Source organism: Poecile atricapillus, chromosome 28 (genome assembly GCF_030490865.1).
Source record: "Poecile atricapillus isolate bPoeAtr1 chromosome 28, bPoeAtr1.hap1, whole genome shotgun sequence".
NCBI classification, from domain to species: domain Eukaryota; kingdom Metazoa; phylum Chordata; class Aves; order Passeriformes; family Paridae; genus Poecile; species Poecile atricapillus.
This window is the reverse complement of record NC_081276.1, coordinates 1072624-1086484: the sequence shown is the minus strand read 5'-3', so window position 1 is coordinate 1086484 and position 13861 is coordinate 1072624. Positions and strand designations below refer to the sequence as shown.

The window sequence follows — 13861 nt, the reverse complement described above, 5'->3', positions numbered from 1 at the left end:
GAAAAGGAAAAGCTGGCCAAAAAGTTATTTTTGGCCACGACGGTGACGGCAGCGCACGGGGCCAGCGAGGGAGAGGGACAGGTGCAGAGCCAGAGTGTGACACGGGGCTGGGATGAGCCCCAAAAATGTCACACTGGAGCTCAAACTCCCTGAAAATGTGACACTGTGAGGATGAAATTCCCCCCAAAATGTGGTATTGGGGGGTTGAACCTCCCCCACCCAAAAAAAAGTGGAATGAGAGGGCTGGAACCCCACAAAATGTGACTTGAACCACCCCCCCGCCCCAAACTGTGACATTGTGGGGTTAAAACTGCTCAAAATGTGACATTGGGGAGATTAAACCCCTCAAAATGTGACATTGTGGGGTTAAAACTGCTCAAAATGTGACATTGTGGGGTTGAAACTGCTCAAAATGTGACATTGTGGGGTTGAAACTGCTCAAAATGTGACACTGGGGGCATTAAACCCCTCTAAAATACGACATTATGGGGTTGAACCCCCCTAAAATGTGGCATTGTAGGGTGGAACCCCCCCAAAATGTGACATTAGGGGGTTGAAACCCCCAAAATGTTGCACTGGGGGGGGGGATAAACCCCCTCAAAAAGCAACGTTATGGGGTTGAATCCCCCCAAAATGTGACGTTAGGGGGTTGAACTCCCCAAAATGTGACATTGGGGTGTTGGCTCCCCCCAAAATGTGACATTAGGGGGTTGAACTTGCCCAAAATGTTACACTGGGGGGGGGGGGGGTAAAACCCCCTCAAAAGAGCAGAATTATGGGGTTGAACCCCCCAAAATGTGACATTATGGGGTTGAACCCCCCAAAAAGTGACATTATGGGGTTGAACCCCACTCAGGATGTGCCACGGGAAGGTTTGGGCTGAATCTCTCCCAAAAATGTGACATTGAGGCTTGGCCGGACCTGCCCAAAACGTGACATCGCGGCTCATGATGGTCACAGGGCTCCTCCGGGGCGGGGACACGGCCCTATAAATCCGCCCCAAAATCGCCTTTTCCTCAATGAAAGGGTCGGGGAGGCAGAGCAGGAGCAGGGAAAAGAGGGAAAAGAGGGAACAGCGGAGTTTTTGCTCCGCTGGAAGTTCTTTCAGCCTTCCCAAATTTGGGGTTTTTTTCCACCCCCACTTCCTCGCCACATTCCGGCTCAAGAGGCGACTCGGCAAAATGAAATATATTATAGGCATCGGAGGGTAAGTGCCTGCTAAAATCTGGGATATTTCATGTTTTTCCTGTTTTAATTTGGGGAGTATTTATCTGGCTATAAAATAATATTCGGGATACAGGGTTTGGGAGATGATGCAACTTGCTGAGTGTTAATTCGTGATGCTTAAATACAGAGAGCTCCACAGGGTGACATACACTTTTATATATCCTTCAATATGTATCTTAATATATACTTCTAGATGTACTTTTATTTTATATATCTTTTTTATATATTTTTATAGGATTAAAAGGATGGATGCTGCTTCAACAGAGTTTTGCAGGGCAGCACATCCCTTTATACAGACTTAGCTATATTTTAGATACACTTTATATATATTTTATATACTTATTTGTGTTATATACATATTTATAGATACAATTTGCACGTTTATATATTTTTAGAGCTACTTCCTTCCATAGTTTTATATATCCTTTTAGAGGCTTAACAGGAGGGATGCTGAGATGGCAAAAACACTCTCAAGTAAATTTAGAGGCCAGATAGGCAAAAAAAATTATTTTAAAATTTTCTCTGAAAAACGAAGAGGGGGAAAATCCCGTTTCTAATAAAATGGGATGGTGGTATATAGAGGGCATTGATTTTCAAATTAAAAAGCAGGATTTAAGGTGTGTTTGTGCTGGGACAGGGTGAGAGTTCGGGAAACAGTGAGGGGTAATACAGGTTATTAGAATAATATATTAATAATATGCGACCGAGGGATTTACACAGCCTCGGGCTGAAAAAAAAGGAGGAACAAGACAAGGGAGAGGAAAATTATTCAGGGCTTTTACATTAAACGACTTATGAGGGAGCGAGGGCATCTTGAGCAGCGGGGCCGCGGCTGTGAGGGACCGGCCATGGCGCCTCCCGTTCCCCTCAGGATCCCCGGTTCTGTGAGGGACCGGCCATGGCGCCTCCCGTTCCCCTCAGGAGCCCCGGTTCTGTGAGGGACCGGCCATGGCGCCTCCCGTTCCCCTCAGGAGCCCCGGTTCTGTGAGGGACCGGCCATGGCGCCTCCCGTTCCCCTCAGGAGCCCCGGTTCTGTGAGGGACCGGCCATGGCGGCCCCGCGCTCCCTCAGGAGCCCCGGTTCTGTGAGGGACAGGCCATGGCGCCTCCCGTTCCCCTCAGGAGCCCCGGTTCTGTGAGGGACCGGCCATGGCGGCCCCGCGCTCCCTCAGGAGCCCCGGTTCTGTGAGGGACCGGCCATGGCGGCCCCGCGCTCCCTCAGGAGCCCCGGTTCTGGGAGGGACCGGCCATGGCGGCCCCGCGCTCCCTCAGGAGCCCCGGTTCTGTGTGGGACCGGCCATGGCGGCCCCGCGCTTACCTCAGCGCCGCCGTTGCGCGCGCGCGGGAACCGGCGTGGCCGTTACACGCGGGCGCGCGGCGCTGGAAGGGGCGGAGCCGGTTGGGGCTGCCACAGCCAATCGGCAGTCGGGGAGGGGGCGGGACCGGGGTGGTCGCAGCCAATCGGCGGCCGGCGCTGGAAGGGCGGGAAATTCAAACGGGGGCGGGGTTGGGGTCCCTCAGGGTCAGGGCCGGGGTCCCCTCAGGAGCTCGGGTCCCCTCAGGGACTCCCGGCGCCCGTCGGGGTTCGGATACCTCAGGGCTCTGCTCCTTCAGCGGTGTCTGTCCAGCCGGGGCTCCCGGTGGCTCCCAGATCCGGTTCTAATGAGATTCCGGTTCTAATGAGATTCTTCCATTTCTGTCTCTCCCCGCTCTGTGCAGGGTCACCAATGGTGGCAAAACCACCTTGACCAACAGGCTCATCAAGGCGCTCCCCAATTGCTGCGTCGTCCATCAGGATGATTTCTTCAAGGTAAGTTGAATCCCCTCTTCCTTGCAGAATACTTGTACTGCAGGGCAAGTCAGTTTTGACAGCTTAGGAGCCACAAGCTTTCTGGTTTTGTGGTTTTTTTTTAATATATATATTTAATTTTTAAATGACTGGACAGGTGGGAAGTTCCTGACCTTTATAAATGCCACAGGAGCTTGGTATGACCCTGCTCAGAGCAGTCGCAGCAAAACCACCTTTAAGTGTTCACAACAGATTTAAATTTAGTACTGATTTCAGGCAGAGGTTATTTACTGCTCATGATTTTCTCTAGATTGGGATTTCCCACCATATTTTATTAAACTAAGAATGAGACTGCTAAATGATGCTTTAGGATTTAAGCACCTCTATGCTGGTTTAAATACAGAAAGGAGGTTTCATGGGGGAGCTTTGCTAGATCTGTATCAAAACCCAATTAAAGTATTGCAGAGATTAATGCAGAGACCCTCGCTGCCTTCTGTCTGGGAGTGCAGAATGTTCCTAACCCTGCACCATTTCATGGGAATGATGAAATCCCTGGACCCCACCAGGCGTGGAAGTCCAAGAGATGCAGGAATGGACTTGGAGCAGTTGTGGGTCATCCCCAAAACATGAAGGGCTCCAGCCCCAGCATCGTGTGCTCAGTCTGTCCTGTGCAGATTTGATCACTTAGGAGCCTTTAGGGGAGGAATTCTGTTTGATTCTCCATAAAAATCTGTAACTTCTCTTTAGAGTGAACGCCAGCATGAGGAAAGCAGTAACTGAGCAACCAAAGTGCTGCTATGCCCATCTGCATTTGTATTAGAGGAGTTCAAATACCTGTTCTTTTAAAAAAATATACATTCTAGCACTTGTTTAACTGTATTTGCACTTTAAAATCCTTACATTTAAAAACAGTGCTCTGTAGTATTGTATAACAAACAACGTATCCAGTGATTAACATAAAAGTCTTTATCCAAAGTGGTTTGAGTGAGCCAAGGGAACTTTCCAGAGCAGCTTGGGGTGGGGAAAGCTGGGAATGTGAATGTTCCTGCAGGCCCAGGCAGTGCCCAGGGGTGGTTGTGTGTTGCAGTAGTGGCCAGGTGCTGATGGCATCGGAGGGAACTGATCCCGCTGAGGTTGCAGCAATGTTTTATTGCTCACTATATTTCAGCCACAAGATCAAATAGAAGTCGGGGAAGACGGCTTTAAACAATGGGATGGTAAGAGCAGTGTTCCCTATAGGATGCAGTAATGTATATTCCTTTCCTAAGTATTTCTTTTTCATTATTAAAAGCTTTAACAGTAAATTTCCGTAACTGTAACTTTACCAAGCTCAATCTATTTCATCCTTTCGAGCCCGTGGTGTTTGATGGTGTTTGATGGTGTCCCTTTTTCCCACCCACCCCCTTTCTCCTGACTAGTGTTGGATTCCTTGGATATGGAGGCAATGGTGAGCACCGTGCGGGCCTGGATTGAGAACCCAGTGAAGTTTGCCCGTTCGCACGGGGTGAATGTCACACCTGGCTCTAGAGAGCCAACCTCCCAAGATATCCATATATTGGTCATTGAAGGCTTCCTGCTTTATAATTACAAGTAAGGTTTGGAGAACTCTTCATGGTTTGCCAGGGAAGATCTTTAAATCCCCCGTGCCAGAGCAAAAAACCCCGTTTTGCTAATTTCCCCTTCCTGCCTTGTTTTGAATTTCTCACCCCCAGGTTTTTCTGCTGTAAAATGTAAAATTAACGATAGAGGGCACAGCCTTGAACTCCAGGGGAGTGTTTGGAAGGGGCCTCAAAGCCCATCCAGCTCCAAGCCCTGTCCAGCCTGGCCTTGGACACTCCCATGAACACAAGCTGAGGAGTTGCCCTGTCCCAGATTTTGCTGCAAACTGATTTTGGAATGATCCAGGAAGAGCCAGGGTTCCCAGCCCAGTGCCTGATCCTCCACAGGATCCCCTCTGATCCCCTCCAGGACCAGTGGCAGATGTTTGGGTGGGAAAAGTCCCTGCTTGGGCCATTTTGACCTTCAGAAAGAAGTTTTCCATGGTTTTGAGTTAACAGACCCGTGAGGGAAGCGCTTACCCTTGGGTTGTCTACAACAGACTCAAGTCCCATAGAGGCAGAGGGATTTTTGTGGTGTCTGGGGTGATTTCGTGCTTTTTCCTGTCACTAAAAGTGAGATCTCCACTCTGTGACTTTGTCCCCTCCCCAGACCTCTGATGGAGCTGTTTGACCTTCGCTACTACCTGGCAGTGCCGTACGACGAGTGCAAGAGGAGGAGGAGGTGAGAACGTTCCTGGCTGTGCATCCAGTCCTTCCCTCTGCTCCTTTACTCTGCTCCTAGTCATGGAATCCTGGAATGCTTGGGGTTGGAAGGGACCTTAAAGATCATCTCATCCCACCACACCTCCCACCATCCCAGGCTGCTCCAGCCTGGCCTTGAACGCTTCCAGGGTTGGGAATGCAGTTCCTGGGATGTATTGGTGTCATGAATTGGGTTTGAATACAAATGGACAAAGGGAATTTGCTGTGGTGAGCTTGGCATCACAGGCTGGGGTTGGACAAGACCTCTGAGATCGAGTCCAGCCACAGCCCTTCACCCCTGCCACATCCATCATTTCCAGAGGCATGGCAGCTCCACCACTGCCCTGGGCAGCCTGTGCTCATCCTTTACAATCCTTTCAGTTAAAATTTTATTTCCCAATACCCAACCTAAAGCTCAGGCCCTCCTGACATTCCTTTTCCGTCCTGTTTTTTCCCAGTACAAGGAACTACACAGTCCCTGACCCCCCGGGCCTCTTTGATGGCCACGTCTGGCCCATGTACCTCAAACACAGGAAGGAGATGGAGGACTCTGGGGTGGATGTGGGTAAGTCCCAAACACAAATCCCTCAGCCTTGGGGTTGGAATTTAAGGAATTGGGTGATTTCATTCGAGGAAACTTCCACTGTGATGATGCAAAGTGCTATTTTTACTCCCAAGTTGTAATCCTGGCCTACTTTGGATAAATCCAGGCAGTTTTAGAGCTAAGAACTTACTCCCTTTGCTTTGTACTCTTAAGGACTTAGAGGGGATAAAAAAATTAAAAAGAAAAGGAAGGAATTTATAATGGAGTAAGGATTTCACAGGCCATTGTGTTTTCAGGATGGTTCTGTTTTCCCAATAGGAAAACAAGCTGTCCTTTGGGTCAGTAAAATATGAAATATTTAAAAACTTATCTCCCAAAATCTTGTTCTGATGGGAAGCCCCAGCCTGACTCCCCCTTTTTTCTCCCAGTTTATTTAGATGGCCTGAAGTCGAGGGATGAACTCTACAACCAAGTCTTTGAAGATATTCACAACAAGCTCTTAAATTGCTCATAGGTAACTAAAATCCAGAGGGCTGGAACACCAGGGGTTGTGCTGGGAACAGCTGGGATCTCACCCTTTTTCCCTTCCTGCTTTCCAGGGTCTGGGAAGTTCGGGAAGAGCCGTGTACAGCGCGATGTAAATAATACTTGGAAGTGGGAATGGGGGATGTTTGTGTGAACTCCTCTCCCACTGCCCTGTGGCAAGTCCCTTCTGTATATAATTGAAAACTGAGGATAACTTATTCCCACCACATGGACAGGATTGCCTTGTTGGGGGTTTTTTTTGTAATTATTTTATATTCCACTGGCTTACAGAGAAGTTGGAAACGGCATTTTTATAGCAGAACAAGCAGAGCTGTGCTGGGAAAGCAAGAGAGCTCCTGCAGACAGGAGGGCTTTGTGCAAGGCTTGTTTGTAACCTCATCAATTCAGTAAAAATCCATTTCAGCCTCCTTTTGAGGTGCTGATCTAATTCATCACTCAGCTTTTATTGCAATAAAAATTGCGATGAAGCTCATCCAAAACACAACAACAATCCCTTTGTCTGGGGCGTTTGAAATTCCAGCCCTGGGTGGCTTCAGAGCTCTTTCCACGTGTCACTGGTTGGGTTTGGGTGCTCACACAGGCCCCAGCCAGCTGGGGATGGCTCAGTTTGTAAATTTAAATCCATGATGTGAACAGGGGTGATTTCTCAGGGAATGAGGAATGAAAACTGTGCTTCCCTAGGAACCATTTCAGGCATTAAAGCTAAAACACCACCCCAGTTTCAGCGTGGGAGAGGGCAGTGCCATCCCTGCCTGTCCATACAAACCCTGGGAGCTCTCAGGTGCTGGAATTCCTTGGCTGTGGGGGGGTCCCTTCCCAAGATTTTGTGGCCTGAATTAGAAACAGTACTCTGGAAAAGCAGCTGCCACAGATTAGTGAGGAGTCACCCAAAATCCCACCGAGGGGGAGGCCGGATCCATCTCCTTGTCCTTGTCCTACTCCAATGATTTCCCAGTTGTCCTGAGCAGGGATGCCATGGCCAGAAAGGGCTCTGGCTCCTGCTGGCTTCCCCAGGCTATAAAAAGGGAGATTTCCTGGTGAGCAGCACTGAACGTGCCTGGGGACACCCACCCCACTGTGCTGTCACCGTGCCAGGGGCAGGGACACCCTGCAGTGTCCCAGCACCCTCCTTCCCACAGGGGATGTTCCCCATGAGCTCCCAGGGGCTGCAGCCCTGATTCCTGTGGTGTTTCCCTGGGCCTCCAGGGCTTGGATTAAGCCCTGCAAAAGTGTTTGGGGTTTGTGAAGACTTATAAGGGAAAAGCCCTCGCTCCCATCTCCTGCCAAACTCGGGGGAGCAGAAATCGAAGCCTAAAAAAGGCATTTTGGTGTCTCTGTCCACAGAGAAGGAAATGTTGTGGGGTGCAAAGAGGGAACTGGAGCAGAACATCCTGGTGACAGCACCAGGATCCCCCTGGGCAGCACATCCCGTTCATTCCCTACACCAGTTCCTACAGGCATCATGAAATCATGAATCACACCCCAAATTCTGCTTTTTTAGAGCTATTTTGGTGTCCTTTTGTGTATCCACGTGGGTGAGATCCCCTGCTGCTCCAGGGCCGGGGTGAATGACCAGTGACTTCCAAGAGCCTTTTGGGAGTGTGAAACCCAAACCCTCGGCACAAAGGGAATCCAGGAAGGATTCTCACTATGTGAACTCTGCCCGACTCGGCAGCAGCCGGGACTGCAGGATTTCCATACATCCCTTCACCCTCTGCTGCTGGGGCTCCATCCAAACCCACAGCCCAAAGCCTCCCCAGGACACAGGGCCTGGATGGGGCAGGCTGAGGGCTCCAAGCCCCCCTGGCTGTCCCCTCAGCGTGGCCGGAGCCCGTGGCTGGACACTGGGACAGCCCCAGTCACGCCATGGGAGCCTTGGCAGGGAACACCGAGGCAGATTAAATTCTCAGCAGGTCCACGTGTCCCACGGATGGGGATGAAACCTACACCTGCTGGCACGTCAGCAGGGACAGGGACATGGGGCACGGCCCCCCTGATCCCCCCAGGGGCCACAGCAGAGTGACAAATCCTAAATGGAGCAAGTTCCCTGGGCCTGGAGGTGACCCCACCCTGGCCAGCCAGGGGGATGCCTGCCATCCACTGGGATTTGGCTGGTGATTCCCCCAGATCAAATTCAGCTGGATCCTGGCTCTGTGGGGCCACAGGCAGTCAGAAAGCCCTGGGTGCTCCCAGGGGAACCCTCCCTGCTCTGGTGTTCCCCAGAACGTGGTGCTTTGGGACCTGGGTGTTCCCCAAACCTGGGAACACCCCACAAACCATCACCCTCCACACCCACAGCGAGTTCCCCCACCAGCACTGGGTCTCATTAGGAAAAAAAAGCATTTCCTCTCCCATATTAAGGAAATCCCTCTGGGCTGGGAGCCCAGTGGGAGAGCTGTCACCACAGGGCACATCCTCATCCCCCTCCCAACCCCGTCCCGCCACGGCAGGAGCTGAGGCTACACAGAAACCTTTATTCTGGGAAAGGGGGAGCCAGGGCTGGGACAGGGGACAAGGGCTGCAGCACCCTGGGGGGAACAGGGGCCACCTGAGGGCTGCAGAGTGAGTCCTTGGTCCCAGCCCATGCGTGGCTGCTGTGGTGCAGAGGGGGGCTGTGCCCACCAAGCCCCCCTGGGGCAGCTCAGGGAGCTGGGTGAGGGCACAAACAGCCCAGAGTGCAGCGATGGGGAGCGTGGGGACACGAGCCAGGCACGGGGAGCTGCACGCAGGAAGCCAAACCCCAGGGTGGCACAGCCCCAGCCCCACAGGCGGGGGCTCCAGGGAGGCACAAGCACCCCCTGCACACCGGGGACGCTGCCTGGGGTGAGCAGGGGGTCCGGGGGGCAGCAGAGCCCCCGGGGCCGGCGCGTTAGCGGATGCTGCCGTCGCCCTCGCTGCTCTGCAGCTTCTCCCGCTCGATGGACCACACCAGCTCCTGCACAAACTTCATCTCCGAGGCCATCTGCTTGGCCAGGGCCTCGTAGTGGTTCTCCAGCTTGCGGTAGCGCCGCTTGAGCCCGTTGGCCACCTGCACCACGCTCTTGGTCTCCTCCTGCGCCTGCTTCTTCAGCGCCTCCGTCTTCTGCAGCTCCTGCCGGATCTGCCGCAGGTCCTGGCTGATGCTCTCGTTCTCCTCTTTGTACCACGACTCCTTCTCCTCGTAGATGGACAGCAGCGCCTCGATGTCCTCCTGGAAGGACTTCTTGTTCCTCTCCAGCTCCCGCAGGCTCTCCTCGGCCGCAGCCACCTCCTCCATGACCTTGGAGAAGCGCTCGAAGTTGATGTAGGTGTTGTTGGGGGGCATGCTGGAGTGGGATTTGATGGTGTACTCCTTCAGGCGCGTCGTCTTCAGCCGGCGCCGCTCGGGCTTCTTGCAGCTGTCCTCGTTGCGGACGTTCCTCCTCTTGATCACCTGTGGCAGGGACAGTGGTGGCTGCAGTGACACCCAACCGGCCCCCACGGGGGTGAGGGAGCAGCAGAGCCCCGGCCCCGGGGGGTCAGACACCCCAAAAGTGCCAATTCTTTAACTTCTCACCTTAATCCAGGGGTGCTCCAGGCTCTGGGCGATGGTCATTCGCTTCCTGCAAACACAGCAAGGCTGGGATCAGGCGATTTCCCTGTCAAAGCCCTGGGACAGCAGCTTGGATCCTGTGATCACCTGTGGGGTCTGGCTGAGCCTGGACAAACTCGCTGCACTCAGGGCCCCCCCAGGCAGGAGCTGCATCCAGCCCCCAACTCCTCAAACTGCCTCCCAAGGGAAACACAGGCAGAGCATCCCAGGGAGCCTCCCAACCCCTCTGCTCCTTCCCAAACCCTGAGCCCTGGGGGCCCAGCTCAAACCCTCCCAAACTTCAGTGGAGCTACTGCACCCTCGGGGGATCCCAGAATTCACCCCACCCTGGCTCAGGCAGGAGAGGGGGAGCTGCCTGTACACAGCAGGCTGGACAAGGGGGGACTGTCCCCTCTCCCAGAGGAACCCCCAGCTCTGCTCCCTGTCCCTCACTTGGGGTCCTTGACGAGCAGGCGGCGGATGAAGTCCTTGGCCAGCTCGCTGGTGTTGCTGAAATATTCCTCATCGAAGTCGTAGTTGACAGCAGAGATGTTGGTCAGCGTCTCCTGCTTCGTCTCCCCCAGGAACGGGGAGGCTCCACTCAGCCTGAGAAAAGAGAGGGTTGGGACACCCCAAAAAGGCTCCAGCCCGAGGTGGGGGGGCTGATCCTGCAGCCCTGTCCCCTCCAGGGCTGCCTCATACTCACAGGATGTAGGTGATGACCCCGATGCTCCTGGAAGAGAGAGGGAGAGGAGGCTGAAGTCACACGGAGGCACCAGGGGGTTGGCTGCTGGAGCCATGGGAAGGGGCTCAGGAGGGAAATCACTCACCACATGTCGGCCTCCAGCCCCAGGGGTTCGTAGTTCACGATTTCTGGGGCTTTAGGAGCAAAGGGGAGAAAATGGGTTTATTGTGGGGGAAGGAAGCCTGGCCCCATGGACACACCCTGGCAGCAGCACCGGAGTGCTGGGTGTCTCCTCCAGGATTAATCCAAAGCTTTCAGCACCCTGAGGAGCCCCCAGGAACGCTCACCTACAAACTCTGGGGTCCCAAAGATATTCTTGAACTCATTCCCAGCCTCGATCTTGTGGGCAATCCCGAAGTCGATGAGTTTGATGCGAGGGTTTGGCACGTTCTTGTCCAGCAGCATGATGTTCTCTGGCTGTGGTGGGGAGAGGAGCTGGCTCTGTCCCTACACACCAGCCTGTGGGAGCTGGGCTCCTCATTCCAGAGGAGAGGATGTGCCTCAAGTTGGGAGAGATCCCAAACACCAGCCCCACTGCACTGCAGGAGGGCATTGACCCCCACTTCTCAGCTCTGATTTCCAGACCCCAGCTGGGGGCTCATCCCTGCTCCCAGTGCTGGACACGGGGTGGCTGCAGCTCCCAGAGCTGGACATGGAGCAGCTGCAGCTCCCAGAGCTCACCTGGGGGCTCATCCCTGCTCCCAGTGCTGGACACAGGATGGCTGCAGCTCCCAGAGCTGGACATGGAGCAGCTGCAGCTCCCAGAGCTCACCTGGGGGCTCATCCCTGCTCCCAGAGCTGGACATGGGGTGGCTGCAGCTCCCAGAGCTGGACATGGGGCAGCTGCAGCTCCCAGAGCTGGACAAAGGATGGCTGCAGCTCCCAGAGCTGGACACAGGATGGCTGCAGCTCCCAGAGCTCACCTTCAAGTCGAAGTGGGCGATGCGCTTGGAGTGCAGGTAGTGCACCCCGTCCAGGATCTGCTTGAGGAACTGGGTGGCCTCCTCCTCCGTCAGGGATTCCTTCTCAGCCAGGAAATCGAAGAGCTCCCCTCCGGACACCAGCTCCAGGATGAGCACCACGTCGGTCTTGTTCTCGAAGATGTCGTGCAGGGTGATGATGTTGGGGTGCTGGATCTCGCGCAGGATGTCCACCTCGCGCTCGATCTCCTCGCGGCTCACGCCCCTGCGGCTGGACGACAGCCGCCGCTTCTTGATGAACTTGGCCGCGTATTCCAGGCCCGTCTTCCTCTCCCGGCACTTGCGGACGATGGCGAACTGGCCGCTGTGGGGCGAGGGGAGGAGAGGAGCTGCAGGCTGGGGATCTGCAGGATGCCCTTTCCCCCCGGGAATGCCGTGAACTGGGCTCTGGTGATGCCCATCTGCTCCCCGGCTTTGCACCGCCCCGGGTGGAGGAAGGAAATTCCTCCCAGGAATGTGGAATGCCAATTCTCCCTGGGCTGTTCAGGTGCTGCTGTGATCACCCAAGGTGGGAGATGCCCTTCAGCCCCCACTTCCAAGCCAGGAGCCCCCAGGAGCAAATCCCAGAGCCCGGTGGTCCTGGGAGACCCCAAACCTCTGATGGAGAAGGCAGGTGGAGGGGGAAATGCCTGAAATCAGAGTGACTGCACCTGGACCTGAGACTCCTTTATAGCTTTATACATCCCTGGACCATGGCCAGGGACACGCACAGCCCTGGGGGGTCCATCCACGGGCTCACAAACAACCACAGCCACAGAGGGCCAAGAGAACATGGAGCAACCCCTGCAAGTTCCTCTGCTTTGTCACTTAAGTGACCCAAAACGCTTTTGCTGCCCAGGCCTCCGAGAAGGAGCCACAGAGCGGGGCTGGCACGGCCGAAGCAGCGCTGGAGGATCCCGAAGCAGCTCCCCCCGCTGCCGCCTCTGCATCCCGGCTGATTAAATCCCATCCGCAGGCTCTGAGTCACCCTGGATCCCTCCCACAGGCTCCGGGCCAGGCGCAGCCATCGAGGAGGGCCGGAAGCTGCCAGCCCCGGACGGGAGCTCCACCGGGACAAACGTTAATTAACACTTTTCTTTTTAATCTCTATCTGCTTTTTAATCTCTTATCTGACTCTGCACAGCCCTGGCCCTGCTGCCTACAGAGGGGGCACAGGGACACCACAGGAGATCCAGCAGCTGGATCCAGTGAAGCTCCCGGCTGGGGGTGCAGCCATGGAAGATGTTCCTCACCTGCCCAGCTCCTCTCCCATCTCATAGAAATCCTCCACGCTCTCCTGGCGGAAGGTGGACATGGCTGCGGGGCCCTGTGGAGCGGGAGCCGCCCCGGCGCTGCCAGCGATGGATGTGAGGAGCGGGGAGCAGCCGGAGATCAGCACCTGTGGCACCGGGAAAAGGGGGGGCTGTGTCCCAGGAGCTCACACCGACACCCGGCACAGGGATCCCGGGGACTGCACAGCCCTGGGGATGCCCCCCGGTCTCACCACACCCCAAACCCCAGGGATGGAGCAGGGAAGGAGGACAGAGAAGGGAAGGGGCCACAGCCTCTCCCTGCTCCACAGGCCCCACACCCGCTGTCCACCCAAACCTCCTCATCCCTGTCCTGGCTCACCTCCCCTCCTATCCCAACCTCCCTGCCCCACAGCCCCCCACCCAATCCCCACAGCCCCTCCCCATTTCCAATTCCCCAGAGCCCCTCTCACACCCACAGCCCCCCAATCCCTCCCCATCCCTTCCCTTCACCGCATCCCCCCCATCCAAATCCCCACCCCTCCTTTTCCAACCCCACTGCCCCTCCCAATCCCGGTCCCTCACTGCCCCTCCCTATCCCACAGGCCCCACAATCCCTCAGTCCCTCCCCACCCCTTTCCCGACCCACAGGCCCCACAACCCCCCCCAATTCCACCCTTCCCCACCCCACAGGCCTCAACCCCACACACCCCTCCCCGCGCCATCCCTCCCTCCCCACCCCATCCACCCATCCTCCATCCCCCCTCTCCCACCCTCACAGCCCCTCCCGGCCCCACATCACCCCTCACGGACCCCTCACTCGCACCGGGCCCCGCTCCCAACCTGGGCCGCCGCCGCCGCCCGCGCCGCCACATTCCACCACAGGAGGCCCCGCCCACCTCCGCATGAGGCCACGCCCACTCCAAAGCTCCGCCCACTCCCTGGCCACGCC

At 55.3% G+C, this 13861-nt stretch overlaps 2 protein-coding genes across 3 annotated transcripts; one reads left to right on the top strand and one right to left on the bottom strand.

The window, feature by feature from the left end:
- The first annotated feature begins 1011 nt into the window (after nt 1-1011).
- Nucleotides 1012-6813, top strand: NMRK2 (nicotinamide riboside kinase 2). Its single transcript, XM_058858386.1, has 8 exons — nt 1012-1207; nt 2946-3036; nt 4184-4232; nt 4434-4605; nt 5224-5295; nt 5774-5880; nt 6288-6373; nt 6459-6813. Exons 1-7 carry the CDS (start codon nt 1020-1022, stop codon nt 6371-6373), a joined length of 765 nt encoding a protein of 254 aa, XP_058714369.1. The 5' UTR covers nt 1012-1019; the 3' UTR covers nt 6459-6813.
- DAPK3 (death associated protein kinase 3) lies at nt 6563-13829 on the bottom strand. 2 transcript variants are annotated; one of them, XM_058858381.1, is made up of 9 exons: nt 13753-13829; nt 12913-13058; nt 11624-11984; nt 10988-11117; nt 10786-10834; nt 10662-10688; nt 10409-10561; nt 9941-9986; nt 6563-9817 (listed from the first exon to the last, which is right to left on the bottom strand). In XM_058858381.1, the coding sequence occupies exons 2-9, from the start codon at nt 12972-12974 to the stop codon at nt 9275-9277; spliced, it is 1371 nt and encodes a 456-aa protein (XP_058714364.1). In that variant the 5' UTR covers nt 12975-13058; nt 13753-13829; the 3' UTR covers nt 6563-9274. The 2 variants fall into 2 exon arrangements, with proteins under 2 accessions (XP_058714364.1, XP_058714365.1); XM_058858382.1 differs by having other exon boundaries at nt 13723-13822.
- Nucleotides 13830-13861: the final 32 nt, after the last annotated feature.

Coding starts and splice junctions, on each gene's coding strand:
- NMRK2 (XM_058858386.1), top strand. CDS start 1,020: ATGAAAGGGTCGGGGAGGCAGAGCAGGAGCAGGGAAAAGAGGGAAAAG. Junction 1,208..2,945: donor TATATTATAGGCATCGGAGG/GTAAGTGCCTGC, acceptor CGCTCTGTGCAG/GGTCACCAATGGTGGCAAAA. Junction 4,233..4,433: donor CGGCTTTAAACAATGGGATG/GTAAGAGCAGTG, acceptor TCTCCTGACTAG/TGTTGGATTCCTTGGATATG.
- DAPK3 (XM_058858381.1), bottom strand. CDS start 12,974: ATGTCCACCTTCCGCCAGGAGAGCGTGGAGGATTTCTATGAGATGGGA. Junction 11,118..11,623: donor TCGCCCACTTCGACTTGAAG/GTGAGCTCTGGG, acceptor TCCCCACCACAG/CCAGAGAACATCATGCTGCT. Junction 10,689..10,785: donor GGGCTGGAGGCCGACATGTG/GTGAGTGATTTC, acceptor TCTCTCTTCCAG/GAGCATCGGGGTCATCACCT.